This window comes from Dama dama, chromosome 25 (genome assembly GCF_033118175.1).
Source record: "Dama dama isolate Ldn47 chromosome 25, ASM3311817v1, whole genome shotgun sequence".
NCBI classification, from domain to species: domain Eukaryota; kingdom Metazoa; phylum Chordata; class Mammalia; order Artiodactyla; family Cervidae; genus Dama; species Dama dama.
In genome coordinates, this window is record NC_083705.1 from 14,091,856 (window position 1) to 14,118,908 (window position 27,053).

Consider the following 27,053-nt stretch of genomic DNA (forward strand, 5'->3'; position numbering starts at 1 on the left):
CGCATTCTTTCTGCCCAGCCCTGGTGCCAGCCTGCCGGAGGACCCCGCCCCGGGACATCCTGAAGTGGCCTATTCTCCAGCCAGGCACTGCTTTTGTGTTTTAAAGGAGGACACTTCCTCTTCTGTTTTTTCATGTTTTTGTTTTTTCTCCTTGTTCGTGTTTAAAATTTTAACTCTAGGAGCTATCTTTTTTTTTTTTTTTTTTTAAGTTAGTTAATTTACAATGCTGTGTTAGTTTCAAAACGTACAGCAGGATGGTTCAGTTATACATATATATGTTTTTCTTTACAGGTTATGACAAGATGTTGAATATAGTTCCCTGGGCTGTACAGTAGGTCCTTGTTTACCTATTTTATACATGGTATATACAACATATACATATTAACATGTATATGTTAATCCCAAACTCCTAATTTACCATGCTCATTGTAGAAAATTTAGGAAAAACAGAAAATACTCCATTAAAAAATAATCTAAATCATACTGCCAAGAGCTTCTACATTCCCATTTGGGGGTATTTCCTTCTGATCTTTTTCTGCCTGTGGCAGAACAGGTCACTTCAGCCAATGAGAATAGTCTGGGCTTTCTCTATTTGTGAAGCAAATGCTAAGGCAGGATGGAAAAACACTGTGCTGTATTTTAAATATTTACATGCAACAATCAGAGTCACATGATATTAGCAAGAGTATATCTGTGACTGTGTGACTATGAGAGTATCCCTGTGTTTATTTATAGAACTGTATTTAGAGATCCTGTCAAAAATCTAAACTTGAGACCTTCAGTGAATGTGAGGCCAAGTCAAATCGCTCTCCTGGGTCCCTTACCTCACCCCCACGGGTCTTAACTGTGTGTATTCGTGCTTATATCATATTTGAGATCATTCTACCTTCACTTTTTATATTAACATAACTTTGGTCACATTTTTATAAATCAATAAAATTCCTCTTCAGTAAGTTTTGATGGCTACTCAGCATTCCATTATGTAAACTTATCATTTAAGTTTTACCCATTATTGCACATTTCAGATAATTCTTTTTTTTTTTTACTATGTAAATAATACTGCATTGAACATCTCTCTGTCAAAATCTCTGCAACTCTCTGGGATTATTTCCTTTGGATGGGCTCCCAAAACGAAAATTACTGGTCATAGGGTAGGAACATTTTAGTGTCTTGTTTCATGTTGCCCAATTTGATTGTAAATAAGCGGTACTGATTTACTCTGAAAGAACATTTTCATCATTTCAATTAACCTTTAATTGCAGAAGTCATTCACAGAATACAAGCTCCTTGTAAAAGGTTTTAAAAGGTAAGTCCTATATCTCTTATCACCACTTCCTCTAGTCCCTGAACTCCTCAGTGGCAGCCATGGTTTTCAGTTAAAAAGCCCTCAATCAATGCATTTATATATGCATTTATAATGCATGTGCTTATATGAAATGTGTGTCTACAAACTAATATAAATTTGCATATCTCTGTAACTATGCAAAACATGGTTTTGTGTGTGGATTTTTTTTATGTGAATGATATCATATTGTATGTATAGTATGTGACTCCTTTTCCTCAGCTTTCTCCATAGCCTTGCTGTATATATGTCATATAAATCAACCTTACTCTTTCTAACTTTTCATACATTTCTCTGGGATGGATTCAGCCTCATTTTGACAGTCATTCACCTAGGCATTAATATTTGGGTTGATCCAATAGTTTTTCATTTTGACACAAAATACTGCAATGTACACCTTTTTATACAAGAAGTGATTTGAAGAGGATTTTCCTCTACAGTAGAAATGAAGGAAGAGAATTTCTGGGTTATGTGGTATGCACACTTTTTCTTTTTAATAGATATTCCCAAATTGTAGAGGAAATTTTAAATTATTTTTATTAAGGATCTTCTAGAATGCCTTGGATTGGGGCTTAGTTATCAGGATGTAGTTCTGAAGTGTCTCATCAGGTAGGATGTCACCGAAAGGTCTGCTCATGTATTCGTTCACTAGCCTACCCATCTCTGTCTTCTGAGGATCCAGCATGGCCCCTGATACATAGTGCAGAGTCCATAAGTACCAGTTAGGTCCTCTCCTCTGCACCATCACACCCTCAAGGGGCCTCAACCCAACACCCGGTTCCTTTCCGCAGCTGCCAATCCCCAGCTCATCTCTCCAGACAGCGCTCCAATATCCCCTCTTCTTGGAAAGCCTCCCTGGAGCCCAGACTGAATATGGCAGCTTCTCGCTCATGCCCCTGTGGCACCCTTATTTACTGACTTATGCTTATTGCAGCATGGAATTTACTCACCTCATCCCTGTTACACTAGGTCGCCTCAGGATTTCAGTGGCGCATGACGCTCAGGCATCACCTGATCAGTGTTTGTGGACTGTTGACAGAACAAGCCTGTCTGCATGGTAGCTGTTGGCTTTGAAAGAGAGGGGACCAAGTGTATGCAGCATTTTTCATATCAAGCTTAACAGCAAAGGGTTGTAAAAAATTAGATGGTGAAATTGACCCTTACCAGTGAATATGTTGATAAAAATGATGAACGGTGGGTAAGTAGGGTAAATCACCAACTCTCACACACACACAAATGTAGAACCATGTCATTCACCTCTTGGGAAACATTTATAATTCTCTTCACGTCAGTATTTCTCCATGAAATCTAGAAGTTTTCTTACGCAATTTATCTTTTAAAGTGCATCACAGGGAGTGACAAACAGCAGCCAGAAAGCCGTTCAAATAGTTGGAGTATGGCAGCTTATTGTCATAAATCTCTGGGTAAGATCTCTACATTGAAAAGAAACATGAAAGAAGATGGAAACAAATATATCAACATGTTAATAATCGCCGCACCAGTGGGGTTAGGGGGTGATGTGTGATGTGACTTTCTTCATCTTTTTACTCTTTTTTAAAAGCCTTTCAGATTATGTTATCATGTACGTACATTCATTTTATGTCAGAGACACAGAAACAACCACAACCACTTCTAGCAATTAATTAAGTTTGTAAGAAGACAATTTTAAATAATTTGTGATGTGTGGACAGCTATGACAGAAGAAGATAATTCCAAGAGGACTCACCTGAACTAACCTCTCAGGTTAGACAAGTCACTCATTCAGTATGAATCGGGTACCACAGCTGAGCACCATGCTAGGGATGAGGGGATAAGGTGCAACATCAGGTACACGTCCCACCCTCATGAGGCTCACAGTTCTAGTGGGGACCACAAACTCAGGCAGTAACGGGGGCCAGGCAGCAAGGAGAAAGAAGTGAAGGCCACCAGTGGACCCACTTCTAATATTTGCTAACATTTACAGGCCCTGGGAAAAAGTTTAAATGGAAGTCCATTTACCAGATAACTCAATACTTAAGTCAGAAATCAAGCTAACAAATTGAAATAACTTCTAGCCTCCTTCCTTGACAAACATACCTTTATAATGACCTGGAAGGCCAAGTTCAAATGTAGCATTCTCAGACTCCTCAGAGTTCCTTACCTGAAGATGATGGAGAACACTGGTACCCATGCCATAGGCCTCCCCAAGCCCACTCAACACAGCGTGTCTGCTCTTCTTCTCTCCTCAGGCCTGACTTCATCTCCCGTAGCTAGGAACTGTCTACAGGTGGATGGACCCTGGGACCTGTGCATTCAAGCTTTGGTCCCTTGCCTCCTCCCAACTTAGTCTTGGCCACCCCTTGGGAGAAATAACTGAGGAAGAGATCTCTGCAGGCTCTGGAAGCAGGCTTGGGTCATGTGGGGAGGGAATTCCAGGTCTAGAAGGGGTAGTGCAGGGATCCCTTGGTTACATGGGGTCAAGGGCAGGGGTCCCACTTGCCTGAGCCTTAGGGCAGCACTGTTGCCTTGGGAAGGTTGGGACCACGTTGTGTTGTAGAGCAAATGTCCCACTTACAACAGCAGCAGCTATTCAATGCCAGCCCTAAACTGCCGTATGTGGCGAATGGATTCAGATGGCTACCTCTTCCACTTTTTTAAAAGACAGGAACCCAATCTGGGCTTTCTTATGAAACTGCCTAATTTTTACATTACCAAGTAGTGATAATAATTTAAGAAAACACAACAATCATTCTGCTGGTCAAATTAAAAGTATCTGTGAACCACTGTGACCTCTATGAAAGGAAAGAAAATTAAAATTCCATTCACAAGTTGCTTGACCACCATTTGGTTCTGAAAATGATACTCACCAATTAATTAATGTCACTTTAGCCCATAAGTAAATGATACGCCTCCATCACCATATATATGTCTGCACTTCATGCACTTTCTGTTCCCCAGTAGAAATCTAATTTACTTGGTACCTCCTAGTAATGATGAACATATGTCCCCTTAAGCTATCAGGAAAGGCCTGATTTTTGGATCTCTACTTTTTTCCCCCCTGACACTGACTTTCATCATGTTATCCTCTGGCTTGCCACGATAACCTGGGCAAGTACCTCTCACTGCACTTCCCTACGCCACTGTCATTAGCTCTATACACACCTGTCACTTGAAGAATTACCTCCATGTCCCTAGGGCCTACCACAGAGCCTGTCATATGGTACACACCTAGCACATTTGTTTGTTCTGGACTGAATTCATTGGTGGTTGGTTCTTTGTGATGACCCACATCTCCCCAATCACAAATGAATAATCATCATAGGTGACATTTCTTGGTTCTTTGCTATAGGTAGGCACCATGCTAAGAGCTTTACATGTATTACCTCATATAGTCCTCTCAACTAATTTTTCATCTCCATTTTCCAGATACAGAAACTGTGGCTCAGAGATATGAAAAAATATACAGATAAAAAATTGAGGCCATTTACAAACGATGTTGGGTGAATAACAAATAAAATGGACATTCAGCTGACAAACGTCAGAGGTCGACTGAACCAATCTTGCCTGATTTGAAAGGACCTTTGTGCAGGTGGATGGCCCCTGGGACCTGCGCATTCAAGTTTCAGCCCCTCCCCTGCCCCAAGCTTTGTCTTGGCCACGCCTTGGACACAGGGTATCCTCCTTAGCAGTACTATTACTCAACCAGTAAGCCAGGCTTCCTTAAAAGTGCCACTGACCATTCTCAAGATGTTTTTAGACAGCACAGAGGAACTCTTATTTCAATTACTAGGCATTTTTTGGACTCAAGTATGTACTTATTTTAGTGTGTGTTAGGAAAAAAAATAAATGACAGCATCTGTTTATGGCATGGTGTGTTGATTTTTCTATTTACGTTAGTGATACAGGATTTTCCTTTTAAATTTATTAAGTTCTAAAAAAATTGAGTCCATTTACAAATGATGTTGGGTGAGTAATAAGTAAGATGGATCATATAACAATAAAGCAGAAATTATGTGTCTGAGTTTATATAAAGACTAAAATTTGAAAAACACTGCCTCATAAACTGGCATAAATGGACGAAACACACACACACAATGAAACTAACTTTTAAACTCACACCATGCACTTACAAGTTTGTAGAATGTTGCTTAAAAAACACATCCCAGAGTCTACCTAAGAGGACTCCAACTAGACTCTAAAGTTCTAAATTTGAAGCGTGTTTATTTCTTTTTCCTCTTTCTATTTTTGGAACTTAAATAGCCAAATGGATGAAAAAAAACTGCCTCTAAATAAAAAATGAGCTAGGGGCCTGGAGCTCTCCTCTGCCTCATTTCAACTCTGAGCAAATGGTGAATTACAACACCCCTGGACATAGTGGTTTCTAACTACCAAGCTGCCAGGCTTTTAAATAACAGCAGCACAGAAGTGCAGCCATAATGCTACCTATTTCCCTTGCTAAATTATTTATGCATTTATTATATTTTACATGGGCTGTTGAACCTGAAGTTACTTCTGTAGGGGCTAGGTCATTTCAAGAAACCCATTACTGAGAATCAACTCAGCTACATTAGAAACTGACACATTCAGTTCTATGGGATATTGCTCGTTAATATTACATAATTACTGCCTCTGCTGTTGTTTTCAGGTGGTGATAACTTTCTATATGTGTACACGTGTGTATGTGCACTATTCAATGGCTTCTAGGCAATTTGCTTCATTAAGAGGCAGTTTAACACTAAGGTATATCAATAAAGACTAGCTTAATGCAATCATGGAACTGCACCTAAGATGACTTGGCCAAATGAAGCTATTACCCTGTATAATGTGTTTTACATGAGAATGAAATGGTTTACTAAGTTTATAAAAACCACCTGCCAGGATTTACAGTGATGGATTTCCTGTAAGATGATCAGCGTTTTAGAAGTTTTATGTCAATTGAAACTTGATGTACATTATTAGGAAATTTCCCAAATTTTCCAAGGCTTGTTGTTAAAGTCAACCTAACATTCATTACATTGAACTTTTTTATGACTCATATATCAAGAAGAAAGAAAATTGATTAATTAAACCTTAATTCAACAAGCACTCATTAAAGGCCTACTGTGTGCTGGGCATAATGCCAGGCTCAGGGGATACAAAGGAGAGAATTTCCTGACTTGGAAGAGCAACTGCAGTGGGTGTGATCTAGTCTATTACATAATGTTCAGTTACGTGAGCAAGTGTCTGTGCCAGCCTAGGAGATGCCCACCTCTGCTGGGGCAGGGAGGCGGGCTCAGGGAAGGAAGTGAGGGTGCTTGAGTCCAAGCTTCCCTGGTAGGTGTCTGCCTAAGAAGTTGTGTGGTGAGCATAGGATACATTTGTTGATTCCTCCAGAAACTTTCCTACTCCTTTGCTAGGAGAATTCTGATTTTGTTTATTTTACCTTGGGGTCCTTGGGTCTCAGGGAAGGTTGGCCCAGGTCTGGTCTAGATCAAAGCATGTGACCCCATCTTGAGCATAAAGATATAATAGGAAGTGTGCTTGGAGGGTCCTTAAGAAAGGCCTTTTCTCCCTGATCAGAGGACAGCTCTTAACCAGAAATGCTCAGCTCTTCGAAGCCCTCTGTGTCTTGCTTCTGAATGTCATGGTATGATGACTGGGGCTGTGGAAGACATCTTAAGACCCTGAAGGCAAGGGAAAGAACATCCAGAGATTCCAGCCTAGAGCCTTGTCACACTTGACCAGCCAGCATCAGCAACTGCTCACCTCTAGACTTCTTCATGTGCAAGGAAAATCACCTCTTATTGTCAGTCTTACTCATACATTCTGTTACTTTCAGCAAATAGTATTCCTGACATTATAAGTTCATGGAACCTCAGATTTTTCAGAATGGCTAGAACAGTGCTCTCAGAGAGTTGCAGGTGATGATGCTGAAATCTCATGCAGGTTCATCAGGTACCACATTCAGGAATCTGGCAGTGCTTTTCAGACAATGGCTCCCTTCCCACTGGCATACATGAGACAATGGTATACAGATAAGACAGTATATAATCTTGAATCACACAATGAGAAATTTAGTTCCTTTTCCATTCTCTTTCAGTCCTTCACAAGTAAAGAAGACCTTTCCAGGTTGGGCTGGCGAGTCTTTAGCACCTCTCTCTAACCTTATTAATCTTCCCTTTTAACAAAGAGAAAGAAAGTCTCAGACTTATGGCCTTTGTATATATAGAGGATCTAAGAGCAATTCAATACCATTATTTTGTTTTCATTGTTTTAAATGTGATAATTACCTCTTGATTTTGGGTGGCAAATCAAGTTGCCTGGACTGTATATTTGTTTGCTTTTTAAAGCCAGTTTATAAAAATGTTAAAGGAGTGACAATGTAGGAACTACATCCATATGGCAAAAACTGGAAGGCTGGGATGAAAAACACTGAAGTTTGAAGAACAGAATTGAATACATCAGGAAGCTACTGAAAGTATCTAAGCAATACAGTAAGGTCAGTAGACTATTTAGAAAAATCCAGTGAGCAAGGCCAGGTATTAAACCTGGCTTCTGCAAAAAGAAAAAAAAAAAAGAAAAATCCTGGTGAGAAATAATCAGGTTTGAACCAAAGCAGAAGGTGGGGAGAAAAGGGAGATGATGACGTAGCAAAATGAAGAAAACACAGGACCAATTATTAGCTGATGGAGAAGTAGAAGGAGGAGCTTAGAATGACTCCTAAGTGTGGCTGAGGCAACCCAGAGAACAAATCATGGCACCGCTGAGTAAGCTAGAGAAGATGGGACGAGCACCAGGGCTGGGGTGGTGGGGCAGGGCAGGGGAGCCAAGTGAAGTGAAGGGTTCAGTTGGTCACATTCAATGGAAGGGGCTTGTTAAATTCAAATAGAGATGGCCTGTGGACCAGTGGCTCTCAGAGTGATTTCAAGAAACCAACAGCATCAGCATCACCTGAAAACTTGTTAGAAAGGCAGATTCATGGCTTTACCCCATACCTATTCAATCAGAAATTCCGATTTAACTCGTTTTCCAAGTGATTCTGATGCTTGTCAAAATTTGAGGACCACTGAATAAGAGGGAGGAGTTTTGAGTCAAGATACCTGGGCAAAATAACTGAGTTATTTTAGACAAGGCCCTTCCCCGGACCTGTTTCCTCAACTGCAGAATGAGGTCATTGACTTGGCTCTAAGACCAAAAGCAAGTCATGAAACCTCTCTGGGCCTACATACCCCACCCCTGATTTCTGCCTCCCTTTGCTTCCTTGGTAATAAAATATCACTTTTTAACTTCATACATACAGCATGAAATAAAGACTATATTTCCCAACCTCTTTTGCCATTAGGTGTGGCCATATGTCAAATTCTGCCCAGTGAGAAGAGAATGAAAGTGACGTGTATGTCTCTTGAAAAGTTTCCTCAAAGAGGAGCACTGTGTCATTCTTTTTTCCTTTGGTCTGGAACACAGATATGATTGCAAAAGCTTGATCAACTATCTTAGATCCCAGGCAGAAGTTAAATACCGAGGAGGGAAGAGCAATGAAATAAAAGGAACACTGGTTCTGATGATTTCCTAAAACTACCTCACCAGCCCTATTATTGACTCTTGCAAACTTCTTTTATGCAAGCAAGGCACTTTTTGTTAATTATTCTTCATTTGGATTTTTCCTCTTACATTATTATGAGAAAATCTTTTGTACTTTATAACTTTATGAGAAAATACTATGAAAAAACTTAATCAGAACATTGTGGGGGCAGGACCTGAGAATTTGCATTTGATGGGCTCCTATGGGGACTGATTATAGTTTAAGGTTGGATGATTATGAATCTGGCTTCCCTTCCCAGGCAGTGCAGTGGTAAACAATCCACTTTCCAATGCAGGAGACACAAGAGATGTGGGTTCAATCCCTAAGTCAGGAAGATCCCCTGGAGAGAAAATGGCAACCCACTCCAGTATTCTTGCCTGGAAAATTCCATGGATAGAGGAGCCTGGCGGGCTGCAGTCCGTGGGGTCGCAAAGAGTTGGACATACTAGGCAGGCACAACATATAAATATACATACATATATATACACTCCAAGAATACAGAATCAAGAAATTCGGACGTAAAAGAAAATGGCCATCTCTAGTGCTTTTTAAAAAAATATATTAATAGATGATTTTCTTTGAAACTTTATTGCTTACCAGTTCCAATATGAAATTCCTTTGGTGGTAAATATCCTGGCTGAAAGGAAATCATCAAACTGGACCAGTGCCTGTGGGTTCAAGGCTATACTGGGACTAGAATTTTGGTCTCTGACTCCTAGATCTCTGACCTCTGGACTCTGCAGATTCTCTGCAAGCTCCAAAAAGCTCTTCTTTTTCCAGCATTGCAGGTGAAAATCCCCTAGTCTAGCCACAGCGTGTGAGATGGCAGCAGTTCGGCTGCCTGGCTCTGGTTTTAATACAGGGAAGTGAAGTGTGTCCAATCAAAACAGCCAGGGGCAATCTAGGTCAACTGCCCATCCACACAGGTGACTGGAGCCACAGAAGAATCCAAGTCATTCCATGTGATATAAGTCACAGTTTGGAAGGTCAACCCTCCGTTCAGCTCACCTAAATCTTTGCCGGGATTTGGTGACTTCAGGTGAAGCATGACTCTGTCCGAGACCTTTCCAAATCTTTTCTTAAGTGACAGTGCACTGAAGAACTGGCTTCATCAGTCACCACCACAGTGGGCTGTTAACTATGGACCTCAAAGTAATGATAATATCTGAAATGTGAAAGTAGGAAGAAAACAGTATTTAAAATGCAGAGGGCTTGTACAGGTTATAAAACAACAAACAAAAGGAGAAATTGTAACCTAGCAATTAACTGTAAAAATAAAATGGTGCTTTCCAAGTAAATATACCCACCTTCCAATACTGAAATGAGGTGAAGATCAGAAGTGAGTTTAATGAAATCTGCTTTCAGGACCTGGTTCTATTTCTGTCCAGGTTGCCTTCTGATAGTGAGCTTCTACTCTTGGAAAAGAGGATATTCCACAAGTAATTTCACCTTTTTCTCTTCCCCTAACCTCACAGGACCTGGTTTTGAATGTCATTATTATATATTTTTATTTCAGTAACATACATATTCCTCTACTACGTTAGAATGCTTATTAATGCTTCTAGGCAAAATAACTGCTAGGTATTAATCTCTCAGGGGACTGGACCATATACTTGCCTGGACTTATCTTTTCATTATAGCTCCCCACCCAGGACAACACCAAGGACACTGTGTCCTTCAGTTCCATTACAGAACTGGGCCACCAAATTTAAAAAGATCAACTGCTTTAGATATTTCTGCATGTGATGAGCATGTAAGATTATTGTAAGATATGATCATTTCTGTTGGCTTTGTGTACGTGTCATATTTCCATAATGTGCCTTGGTGTCTCATGGAAATGAACCAAAGCAGACTGCATTGTGCAACTCCAGGGGAGTGGCATTCACATCATAGTCTGCGGTGCCTTATGGAGTTGCACAGTGCACAACCTAGGCAACCTTGGGTGGTGGCTCTGATTGCTAGTCATCAGACAGGCCCCTGAGGAGCTTGGGTGTGTGCTGTTGGGAGAAGATCATGTCTGCTTCAAGGGCAGTGGTGGAAGACATTAGCTAGCATGGGGCAGAGTTCAGGCTTGTGTGATTATGGGGTGAGGTTTACACCACTTGTCAAGTTTAAAAGAGGCTGGTGAAGGAAATATTAGGGGGGGGCTCTGAGTTTGGGTTTGGTTGACCTCAAACCCCAGAGGGGGCTGGGCCAGCAGAGTCCACTCACTAGCCTACAACATCTTGGAAAGTGTGTCGGCTCTCAATGGACAGGAACGGAGAGTTTGTTTTTTTAAGGTTTAATAAAAAATAATCTGGTAGCTCCTTAATGTTCAGGCACAGCTCCCTTTCTCTGCAACCTGAAAGCTTCCCAGTGAGCATGTTTCATGGGAGGGGCTCTCTTCTGCTAACAGAGTTTTCACGCCAGCACTCATCTGCAACTGTTGATCTCTTTGGAAATCCTAAATAGAGCTGCTGAATTGTTGTCATGGTTACCTGGGGCAGTTTCTGAGCCAGAATGTTCTCAAGGAAGGCAGCCCTGAGCTGGGTGTCCTGGGTTTCTGAGTAGTCAACTGACTCAAGAGAATTGTTTCCCTCTTCCTTCTCCCATGCTCTTAATTTAATTGCTACCCAGAAGTCTGATGTCTACAGAGATCATCTTAGCTTCAGCCCAGCCCAAACCCTGATTTAGCTTTAAAAGATCAGGCTGACCAACCAGCATCCTGACTATGGTGCTGGTGTGCCTCCTCCTTCTACAAAGTGACCTCTGTTCCTAGATTCACTCATGCATGCAGCTTCTGGGAAAAAGACACTAGTGAAGTAGTTCTCTATGCTTAATATGTCAATAAGGAACTGACATTTTTGAAAACCTCCTATGAGCCCAGCACTTCACTTGTATCTCATGTAATTTACTACCTTCTAGCCAGAGAGGAACTATCATTCACATTTTATTGATAAGGAACCAGGGGCTTGTAGAGGTGATTCCTGCCCAGAGCTCTACAATTAGGCAGTAGATCTGGGATTCAAATAACCAGTTTGGTTCTAAAGATAATCCTCTTTCCTTCAAGCATGGCAGCCATTTCAGCCACTAAGAATTGGCAGCCCCAAAAGACTCTCAACCATCTACTGAACACTGAACATTCATTCATTCAATAAACATATTCTGAGTCCACTCTGTGCCAAATCCTCTGATGGCCACTAGTAACACACAGATAAATCAAACAAAATCTCCGCCTGTGAAAAAAAACTGACAACCAGCAATAACTAAATGAGAAGAATCTACAAAATGCTACAGAAAGGAGAGTCAGGGAAACCATGCTGGAGGAAAGGACACCTAATTGAATCAGCTCAGTCTCAAAGTATGACCAGTTATGGGGAATAAACAGCAGAATAAGACCCAACCCCTAACACTCAAGGAACTCAAAGCAGAGTCACAAAGACTCATGTTCAGGACATAAGAAAATAAATAAATAAATAATAAATAAATAAATAAATAACTGATGAAGATCCCAAACAGGTGTTCTACAGGGAAGTATGGGAGGATTGATAAACTGAGGCAGCAGAAGTTGGGGCCATTGAGGAAAGGCTAGGGAAAGGAAGTGGAAGTCATTTCTTCTCATGAGATCTTTCTTAAAAGTCTGTGATCTCTCTCCTTTTTACTCACTACTTTTGCCATAGTCACTTGTGGATTTTCTGTGATTTCTTCATTTTTCATTTTCTACTAAAGGAAAACACTCACTACCCAACATCTTTAGAACCTTCGCTGAGAGTGGGCTGTTAATACAGGTCCTGATGGTGGTCATAGTGGTGGGTATGTACAAATATGAACAAGACAAGGAACCCTTGAGTAGCAAATGAATAACCTAAATGATGAAAGTTTGAGAGACATTAGCCCCAAACCAAATGGCAGACCTGAAAAGAGGATTCAGGAAGGATATCATTGTAATTGGTTTGTTCACTCTTTTTTTCAGCATCCATTCGCTGATGATTCCTATCTATCAATACAAGGTCCTCTCCTCAAAGAGCCCACAGGTGACCACAGGTCCAGGAGACATAACCAACCATTACAATAGAGGGTGACAAGCATGAGAAATATACTGGGCCATGGATATTCATTCAAGAGGGATTTCAGAAGACAGAACTGGTAGCTTTTGAACCGATTCCTAAAACTAAGTAAGAGTTTACCAGGTGGAGGAGAGAGGAAACGGAAGGTAAAAAGGAACTGAGATTATATTTGGAGGAGCTTGGTGTGGGGCGTTTGGAGGAGATGAGATGTTAAGATATACTGCCCCCAGAGTGCAAAACCCTTGAATATCAGGATAAAAAGTTTTGTCTTTTTCAAGGAGGTAGTGGGCAGTCGTAGAGAGAGCAGAACAGGTGAGGATCCTGGTTAAGATTCTTCGTTTTGGAAATGTTCCCCTAATAAGCGTGTAGGGTCCATTAGAGCGGATGGGAATAAGGAGGGCTCGGCCACGGACGCCTAAAGCAGCTGTATCTCTGTGCCAGAAACACTGCACCGGACGGGAGCCTAAACCAAGCAGGAGGAGTGGGGGTGGGGGGGATGGAAGGTGAAGGGAGAGTCCCGTTTAAGATCCACTTTCAGGACAAGGACAGACGCAATTCTAGGCACCTTACAGCAGCTGGTAAAACCCGCCTCCTCTTCCAGATCCCTCTGGGGCGGAGCTCGAGCCAAAGCACGAGATGCCTGGGGAACCACGTTTACTCTGGGCAGTCCTCTCGTTCATCCGCGGTTTCATGGGTAGCCACTCCGATCTCCTACTCCTGGGCTCTTTTCCACAGTGTTAGGGCAATCCATTCTCTTCCGCGCGTCCCGGTACGCTCCTCCTGCAGAGCGCGGTTAAGCGAAATAAACAGCGCAGTAGTCCTTTGCCCACACTAAAGATGGCGACTCGCTGGGCTCCCACCGGGTAGTAGAGCGAGTTCCAGGCTCCAGGCCTCACTGGGCGAGGCGCAGACGGAAGGGGCGTCTCTCGACGTAACTTTTCGACCTTCCTGGGAGGGCACCCGGGTTATGGGCGTGGCCTTATCTGAATTCTAGCAGCTTATTGGCCTTTAGGCAGGTGGGCGGGGTGTCTACCCTAACCCACCCCTCCCTTTTCGAACCGGAAGTGTCTCTAGGTCTTTCCAGCTGGTTGTCATTTCACTCGGCTAGGTCCTGAGGAGAAGGACTCAGCCGCGGCTGCTGGACCCGGGCACCGGGAGGCGGCGGCGGCGGCGGCGGCAGCGGCAGCAGCAGCGGCGGCGACAGCAGAAGAGGAAGAGGGGGAAGAAGGAGAGAAGAAGAAGAGCCAGGCGGAGTTCGCAACTACGACAGTGGGGACTGCGGGACCGGGGTAAAGCAGCGGCGACGACGACGGCCCAGCAACCGTGAGGAGAAACAAAAGCCTTCTAAATTATAGTTTTTTAAAAAATCTGGGGGCAAAAAGAGAGGGAGCAAAGGGGGGAGGCCCTTCTCTTTTAGAACAACTAAGCTAGTGGGGTTTTCTTTTTTTCCCTCCCCCCCCCCCCGCACCCCCTCCCCCCTCCCCCCCGCGGAGAATCGAACTGAGAGAACTGAACAAACCGCCCCTGGGTCCCATGAGGGAAAAAAACCCCGGAGCCGCAGAGAGGGGAAGAGGCCGAAACCGCAGGACCTTCCAGGTCGCCCCCTTGGTCCCCGCACCCCCGGGCCGCCAGCTCGTCCTCGTCGAGTCTCCCTAATCCATCCTGATCGCGACACCCCCACGAGGGAGAAACGGGTGTGTTTCCAAACCATTTCATGGGGGAGAGGAGGCCAGGGGGAGCCCAGGAACAGCGACCGCAGCAAGATCTGCACCCAGAGCTTCAGGAACAGCCCCAGAGGCCAAAACTGCACCCCGTGAAAGAGCAGAAACAGGACCAGGAAGAGCAGAAACCTCCCTGCAGTCATCTTTCCATTAGTCAATGCTGATTTCCTCTCCCGCAACCAGGAATTTGCCCCCTATCCCAGATAACCTAATATAATCTATATATATAAATATATAATATATAATGTTCTTAAATTATTCCTGATTTTTTTTAACCAAGCTGCCAAGAAAAGAACCTATTCTCCTCTTAGCCCTATTCTAATTTTTATGTGAGTGAATCTAAACTGCTGAAGAAGACCATATGTGATTGTTAAATTATATATATATATATTTTTACTCCTCGCAATGCTTATTCTTCTACATCCATAGATGCTTGAGAAGCTGTGTTTTTGTCATTCATGTACGTTTTCCTTTGGAAAAAGAAAGCGCCTATTTTACTAACCAAAGACTTGATTTTTACCCTCTTTGTTTTTATTCCCTCCTAGAAATAAGCCTAGTTGAATTCATGTCAGTGTTTTAAGATTTTTTTTTTTAGTTTTTTTTTTTTTTTCTTTCAGAGACCAGAATTCCAAATCTGAACTATTTAGGGTGATAAGCTGCATCTTTGAGCTAGCTAAAATAAGACGTTTCAAACAAGCAACTTACATTTGGAGTAGAGGATACAAAGGCTTGAGATACCAGGTTGTTGTTTTTTATCTTAAGATTCTGAGCCTAAAAATAATAAATGGGGGATTACGGGTTTGGAGTGCTAGTGCAAAGCAATACTGGGAATAAATCTGCTTTTCCAGTCAGATTCCATCCACATCTGCAGCCTCCACACCATCACCAAAATGCCACCCCCAGCCCTGCTGCTTTTATAAATAATAACACAGCTGCCAATGGCAGCAGTGCCGGGTCAGCTTGGCTGTTTCCTGCTCCGGCTACCCATAACATTCAGGATGAGATCTTGGGATCAGAAAAAGCAAAAAGTCAGCAACAGGAACCGCAAGACCCTTTGGAAAAGCAGCAGCTCTCACCCAGTCCAGGTCAGGAAGCTGGAATACTGCCTGAAACTGAGAAGGCTAAACCTGAAGAAAATCAAGGGGACAATTCTTCAGAAAATGGCAACGGGAAGGAGAAAATAAGAATCGAATCACCAGTGTTGACAGGGTTTGATTATCAAGAAGCCACGGGGCTAGGTACTTCGACCCAACCCTTGACATCAAGCGCATCGTCTCTCACTGGTTTCAGTAACTGGTCAGCAGCGATAGCGCCTTCCTCCTCTACAATCATCAATGAAGATGCAAGTTTCTTTCACCAGGGAGGGGTCCCAGCTGCTTCGGCTAATAACGGTGCTCTGTTGTTTCAAAATTTCCCCCATCATGTCAGCCCTGGCTTCGGAGGCAGCTTCTCTCCTCAAATTGGGCCTCTCTCACAGCACCACCCTCATCACCCTCATTTCCAGCATCATCACAGCCAGCATCAGCAGCAAAGGAGGTCTCCTGCCAGTCCCCATCCCCCACCTTTCACACATAGAAATGCTGCTTTTAACCAGCTGCCTCATTTGGCGAATAATCTTAGCAAGCCCCCTTCTCCGTGGAGCAGTTACCAGAGTCCCTCTCCTACACCGTCTTCTTCCTGGAGCCCAGGAGGTGGTGGATATGGTGGCTGGGGAGGGTCCCAAGGCCGGGATCACCGTAGAGGGCTGAACGGAGGAATAACGCCCCTGAACTCCATCTCGCCTTTGAAGAAGAATTTTGCAAGCAATCATATTCAGCTCCAGAAGTATGCTCGCCCCAGCTCTGCCTTTGCTCCTAAATCCTGGATGGAAGATAGCTTGAACAGGGCTGACAACATTTTTCCTTTTCCGGTAAGATTATGTTCCATTAATAGATTAAGGTGAAATAAGGAAACGGCATGGTGTAATATCTATGTAACTAAGAGAGTTTGAATTGTCTGTATTCATATCAGAGCTCTTCTTAGAAAAAGAGTTCATTGTCAGACATTATTTTGGCAGGAGAGCAGTGTAATTTGGAACAAAATATTCAACTGTTCTTTTTTTGTAGTTTTCTAATTGTTATCTTTCCATAGATAACCATATAAATTAGCATAATTGTGAATACCAGGTAGTTAGTGATGTCATGATTATTAACTGCAGTACCTTTCTAGCCTGACAAGAAAATCATGGTAGGTTTTTTCCTACTTATTTAAGTGAGAATAAATAATGTAGATATAAATATATTTCATTATGGAAACTGATTAGCATTTTCTGCCCATATGCATAACTATATACCCTCCCAAATTTATTTTTCACCACTGTAAGGTAGTGATTCGCTGAAAACCAACTACTGAAATACAGTTTTCTTTCTGGTCATATTTTAAACCCCAAACCTCTCTGAACCATGCAGTCTGAACAGTTTGCATTCATCAATTTGGAAATTCCTATTAAACATTTTTTTTGCAAATTCTGGCTTGCCTTGTGTTAGTAAGGACTGCTAGAGAAATGATGTAAATATTTTCTTGACCCCCAATTATTTTTGAATACTATGAAACTGTTGGTCTCTTTTATGATGCCTTTTCACCCATTTGTTTATTTCCCAGTGTTAACACTAGGGGTGTAGATAATTAAACCATTCCTAAAAATAGGTCCAGACAAAGATTACTTGTCTTTTTTGCCACCAGTGTATTCTTATTCTCCAAGAGTCACATTGTTTGATGTTTTTGAATTAATGAGCAGTCAGTCTAGTTGATAGATATAATATAAAGGGAATTTCAGAGTTAATTGAGCATCAGATGCCCTACTAAATTTGTTTTCTTTGGGGGTATGATCATTTATAAGTGTTTAGGAAATTTATATGAATCAGTCCTCACAATGAACCCCACAAGGAAAGTTCTATTATTACCCCCATTTTAGAGATGAGAAAATCGAGCATCAGCAAGATATAATAACTTGCCAAAAAGCACACAGCTGATGTACTAGGCTAAAAAGCAAGGATTAAAACATACTGTGCTATATCTTAAAAGTTATTTTAGAGATCTTTCTGCAAAGGCTAAAACAGATTTCAAAATAGTTGTACTGTATCCAGACATGATGTCAGCACAAGTGGAGTTATCTGTTTTAATTAATAATTTGCTCAGAGGGAGGGAAATTTGCTAAGAGAACTCTGTGTCATTCCCAGGAATTAACTATCCATTCTCTAAGGATTCAGGTATAATAGTTAGGATGTATCAAAATATTTGGTGAAACCTGTTTTTAAATTTTTTTTTTAGTATTTTTTTTGCCCAGGTTGATAAAAGATGTTGGCTTTTGTTTTTAGAAAAGGTTTTCACTCAAACTGAAGAGAGCAATTTTCATGCTCTAGTGATCAGGTAAAAGGCTGTTTAATACATTGGCAATTCCATGAAGTCTGTTTTTAAAAAGTTGGTTTTGATAGTCCTTTGAACATAAATTTAAGGGAAGTTTAATGCAAAGGTAACTTTTGCAAATTATTCATATATTCCAAATTAAAAATCCAAGATGGCATTCTCAACATTTTAACTGGGTTAAGCTCACAATTGAAAATACTTTTCTTTTTTATTTTGCTACTAATCAAGTGACAGAATGGATTTGTGTGACTGCATAGTTTGTTTTCCATTCTCAGTTTACTGACTTTTGATAAAGATTTGCTTTGGGAAATTAATTTCAAAAAGTGACTAAATTATACATATATACACATTATTAATATTTTTATGGGGCTGATGAGATGTGTTTAACATGTGAGATTTTTTCAGTCAGATGATTTCTTAAGAGATTAGCTGATGTATGAAATAATAATGTAGTAGACTAAGATTGATACTAAAAGATATTGTTAGAAACTAGCTCTTCCCTTAGAATTGTCTGTTATGCTGAGGGTGGGAAAAACGATGAGTCAATATACCTGGTTCAAATATGGTAGGATTAGGAACTAAGTTGTTGATTTCTGTATACCATTCCCACCATTTTTAGGAGAATGTGTGTATTTCTGTGTGTGAGAGAAGAGAAGAGAGAGAGAGGTTGGGAGTTGGGGAGCTGAGAGAAGGGTGATTTGAAAGTCACAATAAATATAAGTGATCTGAAAAAATTCTTTATGAAAAAATTCCTAATTGAGTTTTGAAAATATAAGAAATTAGTAAACTGAGTACTTTGGTGCTTACTTGTGTGTGTGTGTGTGTGTGTGTGTTTAAAGAATTATTCTTTAGAAAAGATTTTTGGCTAAAAAAAATGCCATTTTGAGTTGGTATGAATTACTTTGTTAAATTTGATATGAAAATATTTGAAGGAACATTTCTTTGACTGGGAGCTCAGACACCTAGTTTGTGGTCTTCGCCCTGTCAAAGTCATAGCATCTGGGGGCCTCAGTTGCTTCATAAAATTGGCATGGGGGGTGACCTAGGTGATTTCTAAGTTCCTTTTGATCCTAAAGCAAGCTACTGTGAAATTTAAATTGCTGCACTCGCAGTCCATACTTTTTTCTAAACACTGCTATCTTATTTAACTTTATTAACTTAAACTATTAATTTTAGGAAAGATGTTTTAGACATTAGTAGTTCAATTTCAATCGCTATTAAAAAGAATTCCTTAGTTGTTACAGAGAGATCTTAAAATTTACTACAGAAATTACAGGATAGAATTTACATGGTTATATTATAATATTGGTATTCAAAGTCTAGCATGGAATTATTATATTAAAAGGAAATAATTTACCTGAAATGTAACTAATACTGGGCAATGTTTATTTTATTTTGAAATGAATCAGAATGGTTTTTACATTTGTTTAACACAGGTTTGGCCACATACAGTGAATTAAAATTCATTATGACATTTTAAATTAATTTTTTTTGGCCAGTCTTAATCTTCTCTTTTGTCCATGTTTATGGAACCAGGAACAAAGATTGAAAATATTGAATTATCTTCTAAATAAGTGATATGACAGGCATTATATCTTAGCATTTTCTTTGTATTAGTATATGTGCTGCCGAAGCGAGTTAAAGTTCTCATTATGTGAATTCAGATCACATGCCTCAAATCCAGTTTTCAGATAACTAATGTATATTTAATAATTGCCTGCTTATGATAATCTGTTTTCACATGTATTAATTCATTTCACTCAATCCCATGAAGTAAACATTATTGTTATTATTACTATTCACACGTGAGATTAGGCTTTTAACCGTTATACTACAGTATCTATTCACATAGATGCAGATGAGGAGTTGGGGGTGGGAGTAAGAAATGCCTGCCAGAAGCATGTAGGTAAGAAGAAAATTTTTACAGTGAATAATTGATACCTGATGTTCAAAAGCTAATTATAAAGTTTTGAAAGTGGAAAGTAGTAGAATATATTTGTCAACTTCAAAATATTAAACTTAGATAATAGCTCTCAAATGAGTATTTTTTTGGTTTTAGTACATGCTAGATATCAGACACTGAGCTAGGTGCTTTCATATTTGTTATCTCACTTCCTATATAGGATTTTTCAACCCTATGAGGTTTAGTTTTATTGTCTTAATTTCAAAATGAAGAAACAAGGTCCATATCTTGTGACTAAAGGCATGATTTGACCCTTACTTCAAGAGGAAAAGAATCCTACCTGTCCTGCCGAACACATCCTGGAATCCTGATGTGCAAACCAAATAATGTATTGGGCACCTGCCAATAATTATATTTGAATATAGCACGTTTTTGGAGGGGTGCCTAGATCTTCTGTCCTTACAGGAAGTAAATGAAAATTGTGTGCTATAGATTCTAGTATTCTGTTATATTTAGCTCAGTTATGCCCGCATCTCTATTAGCTAAGAACCAAGAAGTAGGCCAAAAAAGAAAAAGAAAACAAAAAGAAAGAGGGGAGACAAAATCTGTCACAAAGATGGTCTTAAAACTGGGTTGTTAGGGAGACATTTTAGGATTTAGAGTCCACTTGCTTTGGTCACCATGGATTTGTTAAGTTGTCTTAACCAGGCAAAATAATTCATGTCACTTTAATAACTCTCCTTGTGTTGTCAATTTATTGATCTACAAAATTCTACATGGCATCTTATATTTGAAAACAGAAAGTTACTGCATTGCTTTATGTTCAAAAGTCATAGTGAATTATTAAAATTATCTAAAGTGCAACTTTATTACATTTTTTTTCCATGTAGTCCCAAGAGAGATCTTTGCATAGGAAACATTTTCTTTGACTTATTATATTTATTTATATTAGAAGAGGGGAAACTCATTATTTTTAAATGTAAAGCATGGGTTAGATGGTTCTGGCTCCAGCAGAATTGATATATTGGGAAAACTTTGGGAAAAATCTACCAGATACAATTTTACTCCTTTTTGTAGAAAGCCTTTTAACTAGGTTTAATTGCTTTTATGATGAAATCAAAACTTGGGCGGGGTAGTTTTGAAAATTTTTATTTTCTGTTGTGTCTTCAGAAAAGCCGTGGAATATGATCAACACACTGTTCAACATCTTTCAGGAAATGCCTGTTTATTGCAAGCCTAGTGAATGTGGTTGTGTTGCTAGTTACAGTTGGAAAGATGCTGTTAGTTTATGAGTTTATGCTTTTGAGAATAGTTTTTGTTGGTATTCATAAGAAAGAAATGGAAAAGTAGGCTTAAAGTTAACATATGCCTGTTTTGAATTTTGCAGTCTAAATTTATTTTCCGTATGACTTTTCTCTCTCTTGCTATAAGGAAAATAAGCTTGAAGTACCATTATCACATTTTTTTCAGCACTACGTTGTACTTTAGTTTTTGGTCCCAACATAGATAGTATATATAATGCATTTCTCAGGGAGCTTGTAACATGAGCATTCATTTTAACTTTTCCTGACAGAAGTCATTTTATGTTGTTCAGAGAAAATTGTTCTTGCAGAAATTAAAGTGTATTTTTGCCATGATACATTTATAGTAATGTATAATTTTTTAGAAGGAGTTTATAATATTATAATACTTTATAAAGTTAGAAAGAGTTCCACTTTCAAGTTTTTAGGAAATTCTTAGTATATGGAAATATATAGGTATAGATCCTATTTTTAATCAGTTTCTAATTACTGAGAAAGGCCGTCATGTGAGGCCAAAAATACAGTATACTCAAGCACAGGTCCTGAATCCAAACAGACTTAAATTTGACTCTGATCTCTATTTAGCTTGACCTTGAGCAAGTCACTTAAATTTGGGAAAACAGTACCTGATCAAGATATTAGTACCTATAAGTGAAGGGTTATTGTGAGGTACTTTATGTGGCCATATTAAGTAGCTTAGATTTTTTTTGTTTAATTTAAAATAAAATTAAAATTTCTAATATTGAGTACAATCTTGAAATTAATTAGAAAAAGCTTCAGTATCTATGACAGATTTTTGAGCAGTTCTTAGTATTGTATCTTATCATACATTCTACACTTCTCAGAATACGTCTTTTTTTTTCTTTTTCTTTTGGCCATGCCACCTGGCATGCAAGAACTTCATTCCCTGAACAGGGATCAAACCATGCCTCCTACAATGGAAGGGAAGAATCCTAACTACTGAACTGTCAGGAAATTTCATCAGAATACTCCTTTAAATAAGCTAGATGCAACCCAGGGCAGATAAAACATTTAGCAGAATTGTCAGTTTCTTTGAAGAGTTTAAAATTGTTTATGTACTTAAACTTTTGTTAGCAATAGCAGTCTGCATCTTTCAGTAGTCTAAAAGATTTTGCCTATTTTTAAGAAATTTACAACATTTGATTGTTTTTGTATACATTAAAGGAGACTGTACTTTGATGGGGTTGGTTAAAAGACAGGAAAGGCACCATAGATTTAAATTGGATATGTTTTAACTTTTATCCTGAAATTAAGTTTTTTTAATATATATTTTAATTAATTTGTATGATGGGCTTCCCTGGTGGCTCAGCTGGTGAAGAATCCACCTGTGATGCAGGAGACCTGGGTTTGATCCCTGGATTGGGAAAATATCCTGGAGGAGGGGAAGACTACCCACTCCAGTATTCTGGCCTGGAGTATTTCATGGAGTGTATAGCCTGTGGGGTCACAAAATGTCAGATGTAACTGAGCAAATATAACACATTTATTGAGAACTTGCTATGTTATGAGCTAGGCACAGGACTGGATATCTCATAAAAATGGTTTCGATTTGATTTGTAATTATTTCTGATCTGTTCTAATCTTCTAATGATACTAAACCTGATTTTTTTCTCATTATAAAAATATTAACAACTAGCCCAATAGTTATATATATTTCATCTTAATCCATGGGTTGTTTAAACTCTAAGGAAAACTAACAGGTTAAGCTTTAGGTATAGCAGAAACAATGTATAAAGGGCATTTTAAAATATTTTATTAATGGTTACATTTATAAATATACACTTATACACATGTGCTTTTTTAAAATTCTGTGACAAAATGGTACCACAAAAGGCAAACTTTAACCTGTGAGTCACAGAATTCAGGTCTCATTATATGTCAAGGACCACTCACAGGTCCTCTCTCATGTTTGTAAACTGAATTTTTAAAGTGTAAAGTCTTAAGCTAAACACTTATTTTTCCTATTGTAGGATATTTAGATTGGGCAGTTACTGTTTGCTGAATAGTTGCCAGGTATATCCCAACCAGGCTTTCCTGGTGGCTCAGTTGGTAAAGAAAGCACCTGCGATGCAGAAGACATAGATTTGACCCCTGGGGCGGGAAGATCCGCTGGAGAAGGGAAGCGCAACCCACTCCAATATTCTTGCCTGGAGAATCCCATGGACAGAGAGAAACCTGGTGGGCTACAGTCCGTGGGGTCACAAAGAGTCGGACATGACTGAATCACACACACACACACACACACACACACACACACATATCCCAATCATTGTTTTCTTGCAGATCTATAATGAGTTATAGTTAATCCCTCAGTATTATACGTTTTAAAGCCATGTTTGTATTTACATATTATGCAGCATGTGCTGTGCTGTGCTCTGCTTAGTCGCTCTGTCGTGTCCAACTCTTGTGACCCCATGGACTGTCGCCTGCCAGGCTCCTCTGTCCATGGGAATTCTCCAGACAACAATACTGGAATGGGTTGCCATGCCCTCCTCAAGGGGATCTTCCCAGCCCAGGGATTGAACCCAGGTCTCCCGCAATGCAGGTGGATCCTTTACTGTCTGAGCCACCAGGGAAGCCCCATTATACAACATATTTTTAGTAATAGTTCTTGCAGGTGTTTTTGAGGAATGCATCTGGTGCTGGTCAGTAAAACAGTTGCTGTAGCCTTACTGTCTATAAGAACCTTAAAAAGAACCAAACAAAGTTGATGTAAGAACATTGCTACTCAGAAAAAGCTATTAATTATTGTATGGAATTCAGATCTGAGTTTCAGCTATGGCTCTGCCACTTGCTAGCTCTGTGACGTAAGGTAAGCTACTCAGCTTTCCTGAGCCTTCATTTTCTCATTTCTTTTGTCTTGTGTTTTTTTGAAATAAGATGAAGTATTTCTAATATTTGGCTTCCAAAAGATTCTGTTGGTATAAGAGAGAAGGTCATCAACTAGAAATACTAATTCAAAATTTGGAAATCACACAGATTATTAAAATGTGAAAACTGTTGTTTAACTGTTGTGTGGTAATTCGCGCTTAACTTTAAAGAAGAATTTTATAAGCTGAACTATAATTTTGTTTATTAAACTCAGTGCACTAGGGAATCGGCCCAGATGATGCTCTCATTTTCTTGAACACTGCTGGAAAATTTAGTGACCAACTGGCTTTTTTGTTTGCTTCCTCTTTGGGTAAAGTCTCTCCCCCCATCCCCAAGTCTTTTAAATTTCTTATTATGGAAAAATTTAAACATATTCAATAATAGAATATATAGCAAAATCCCATGTACATGTCTCCTGGCTTCCAACAATGATCAGCTCCTTGACAGTCCTCTTTGATCTATCTTCCTAACCCTCTCTTCCTGCTTTCATGTTATTTTGAAGCATTTCCTAGGTACTGTATCATTTCATCTGTAAATGGTTTAGTATGTGTTTCTAAAAGATAGTCTTTTTTTCCCCTCTTAAAAACACACAAAGATATCTTCTAGTTGTTTTTTTAAAAAAAGACAGTGAGAAACTGAGGCAAGGCCCATATTTTTGTTGTACCTGCTCAGCCTGTTTTACTGCTCAACCTGATGCTAATCTCTAAAAAAGCCACTATTGGCCACATCTCCCTTCTCAGACAAGAAGGGTGCTGGTGGTCACATGTCTGTCAAAGAAAAGGGAGAGAGATCCAACAAAACATTAGAATATCAGCTGATGACCAGGTATCTGGGGGAGGGGATTGTTCAGTTTTCTCTCCGCCTTCTCAGCTTTCTCCTGGGTTTATATTTCTGTGAATTTGTGAGAAGGCTCTCCAAAAGGAGAGAGAACAGGACAGGACTCAGAGCTTTTTGGCTGTATTTTTGTTTGTTTGTTTTTGTTTTTAAGGGGAATTTAAAGGTTTGGGATCTTTTGCAGACCTTTGGACTGCATCACACTTTTTCATCTCTTGTTTTTCAACCCGCAAATGTTTTATGCTTTCTATGGACCATATGGTGGGAGTACATGACCAAGGTAGACACACTCTCCTCCTTATGAACTGAACTGTCGGTGACCTCTTGCTTTGTGCCTGAATATTGAGAAGTGCCTTCTGCTGAGGAGACATTGGAGAGCTAAGGATGTGAGGGTGGTAGCTGTGAGAGCCCAGAGGCTGCCAGTGGGCACAGGCTGCCTTTTGACGTTATGGTCAAGGCTCATGGAAGAGAAGAAATGCTATGGATTGTATGGGGTACAGGATACAAGCCTCAGTTTAGGAATGAAGATTGTGTATTTGGGTGACCATTCTCTCTGATGACTCCGGACCCTGATCACACCCAGCAGATATGTAGCAGAGGAATGCTGACTGCCAGTAAGCAGCCAAAGACAGAGGTAGGCCTGAGTTTTAGTAGAACTTACTCACTATCCTGAATTAATGATCTCTTGCCCCGAATAGTGTATCAGGTAGGAAAGATCTTTTCCCCCCTTTTTTGTTTCCCTCTGAAAATGAGCTATAGGAAGTAGCACGGAACAGCTGAATTATCCAGATACAAACAATACCTAATTTAATATGTTGGTTTGGGGCTCTTCTGCCATCGCACTGGAGAGGGAATGTTTGCTGAGTGGATCTCCTAACTGGTGGGTATTGTGCATGATCTATCATGGACTTCATTTCATTTCTCCTCAGCCCAGTTTTATAAGGGAGATACGTGAAATAAGGGAGATCCTAATTTCACTGATGAAATCAAGGTTCAGAGATGATATGGTGTCAAGACCACTTGTCTAGTAAGTGGTGATTTAAACACAAGTCTTAGAATAGATTTTAGTTATTTTCCTCTGCCAGGTAAAGTGGAAATGAATCTATGGTTAACAAGAAGAAGGGGTCTATTGATTTAGGAACTGACTAATCAAGTCTAGAATGCCAAGTTGTTTTTTTAATATGGTCAAGTGGTGACAAGAAATATTTATCACTCTAAGGATTTCTAATACTGAACATGAATGTGGTTTATTTAGTGAAGGTGGAATAAAAGCAAATTTTCTCAAAGGCTTTCTGGAGAGATCTGGTTCATCAGTTCACATGGGAGAAAATCGAGCTATTGATCCAATCAGGGTAATATACTAAATACATTGATCTGTTTTGTTATAGTTTATTATTCTATTAGGAAGCACTTGGTAGCCTAAGATCTGTAAGACTGTTTGCCTCATTATAAAGTGGTCATAATGAGAAAACACTGACTGAAGAGGGACCCTGCTAAGAAATGTGAGATGCTAGTAACTGTGGTTTTTCCTACTTAAGATAATTACTTCTTTCACTTTAACCTCTGACACTTGTTCTCTGTATTCAGACCCTGTATACAGTGAAGGATTTCATACCTTGCCGGTGTTGAGAGATTGAAATTTCTAGGTTGTGACAAAGTTCATTTAATAACAGACCACTTTTCTGAGCTTCTGCTATGAAGTAGACTCCACCACTTAACTTGGTGACTTTGAGTGCAAGTACTTAACTTCTCATAGCTTCATGAGAAGCCTAAAATGGGGGCAATAATTGTACCCACTTTACATGATGGTCATGAGGAACTAATGCACAGAAATCGTGCATCTTTTATTTGAGACACAGCACAGAGCCAGAAGGGACGTTCGCCATTTCAGTAATGATGGCGGCAGTGATGAGGGGCTTACCATGGGCTGCACAGGTGCTGCAGTCTGTGGCTTTGCGGATGAGTGGAGCTCACAGTCCAGGGAAGGAGGGAGTGGGTAGCCATCACAGAACTTGCTCATAAATATGGGCTGTCAGTGTGCTTGGCGGATATGGGAAAAGGGGACTTGT

The 27,053-nt window shown here is 39.9% G+C and overlaps 1 protein-coding gene and 1 long non-coding RNA gene across 4 annotated transcripts in view; one reads left to right on the plus strand and one right to left on the minus strand.

Annotated features, from left to right (window-relative positions):
- Positions 1-1,696: 1,696 nt before the first annotated feature.
- LOC133046579 (uncharacterized) lies at positions 1,697-13,747 on the minus strand. Its single transcript, XR_009690536.1, has 5 exons — positions 13,494-13,747; positions 9,891-10,047; positions 2,507-2,775; positions 2,293-2,410; positions 1,697-2,032 (listed from the first exon to the last, which is right to left on the minus strand). It is a non-coding gene; the product is annotated as an uncharacterized LOC133046579 (long non-coding RNA).
- A 663-nt stretch (positions 13,748-14,410) lies between these two features.
- The window catches only part of CPEB4 (cytoplasmic polyadenylation element binding protein 4), a 69,442-nt gene continuing 56,799 nt past the window's right edge, over positions 14,411-27,053 (plus strand). For all 3 annotated transcript variants that reach the window (XM_061129521.1, XM_061129522.1, XM_061129523.1), the window contains exon 1: positions 14,411-16,558. In XM_061129521.1, the coding sequence (XP_060985504.1) occupies positions 15,434-16,558 (1,125 nt within the window). In that variant the 5' untranslated portion in view covers positions 14,411-15,433. The remainder of the gene's footprint in view (positions 16,559-27,053) is intronic.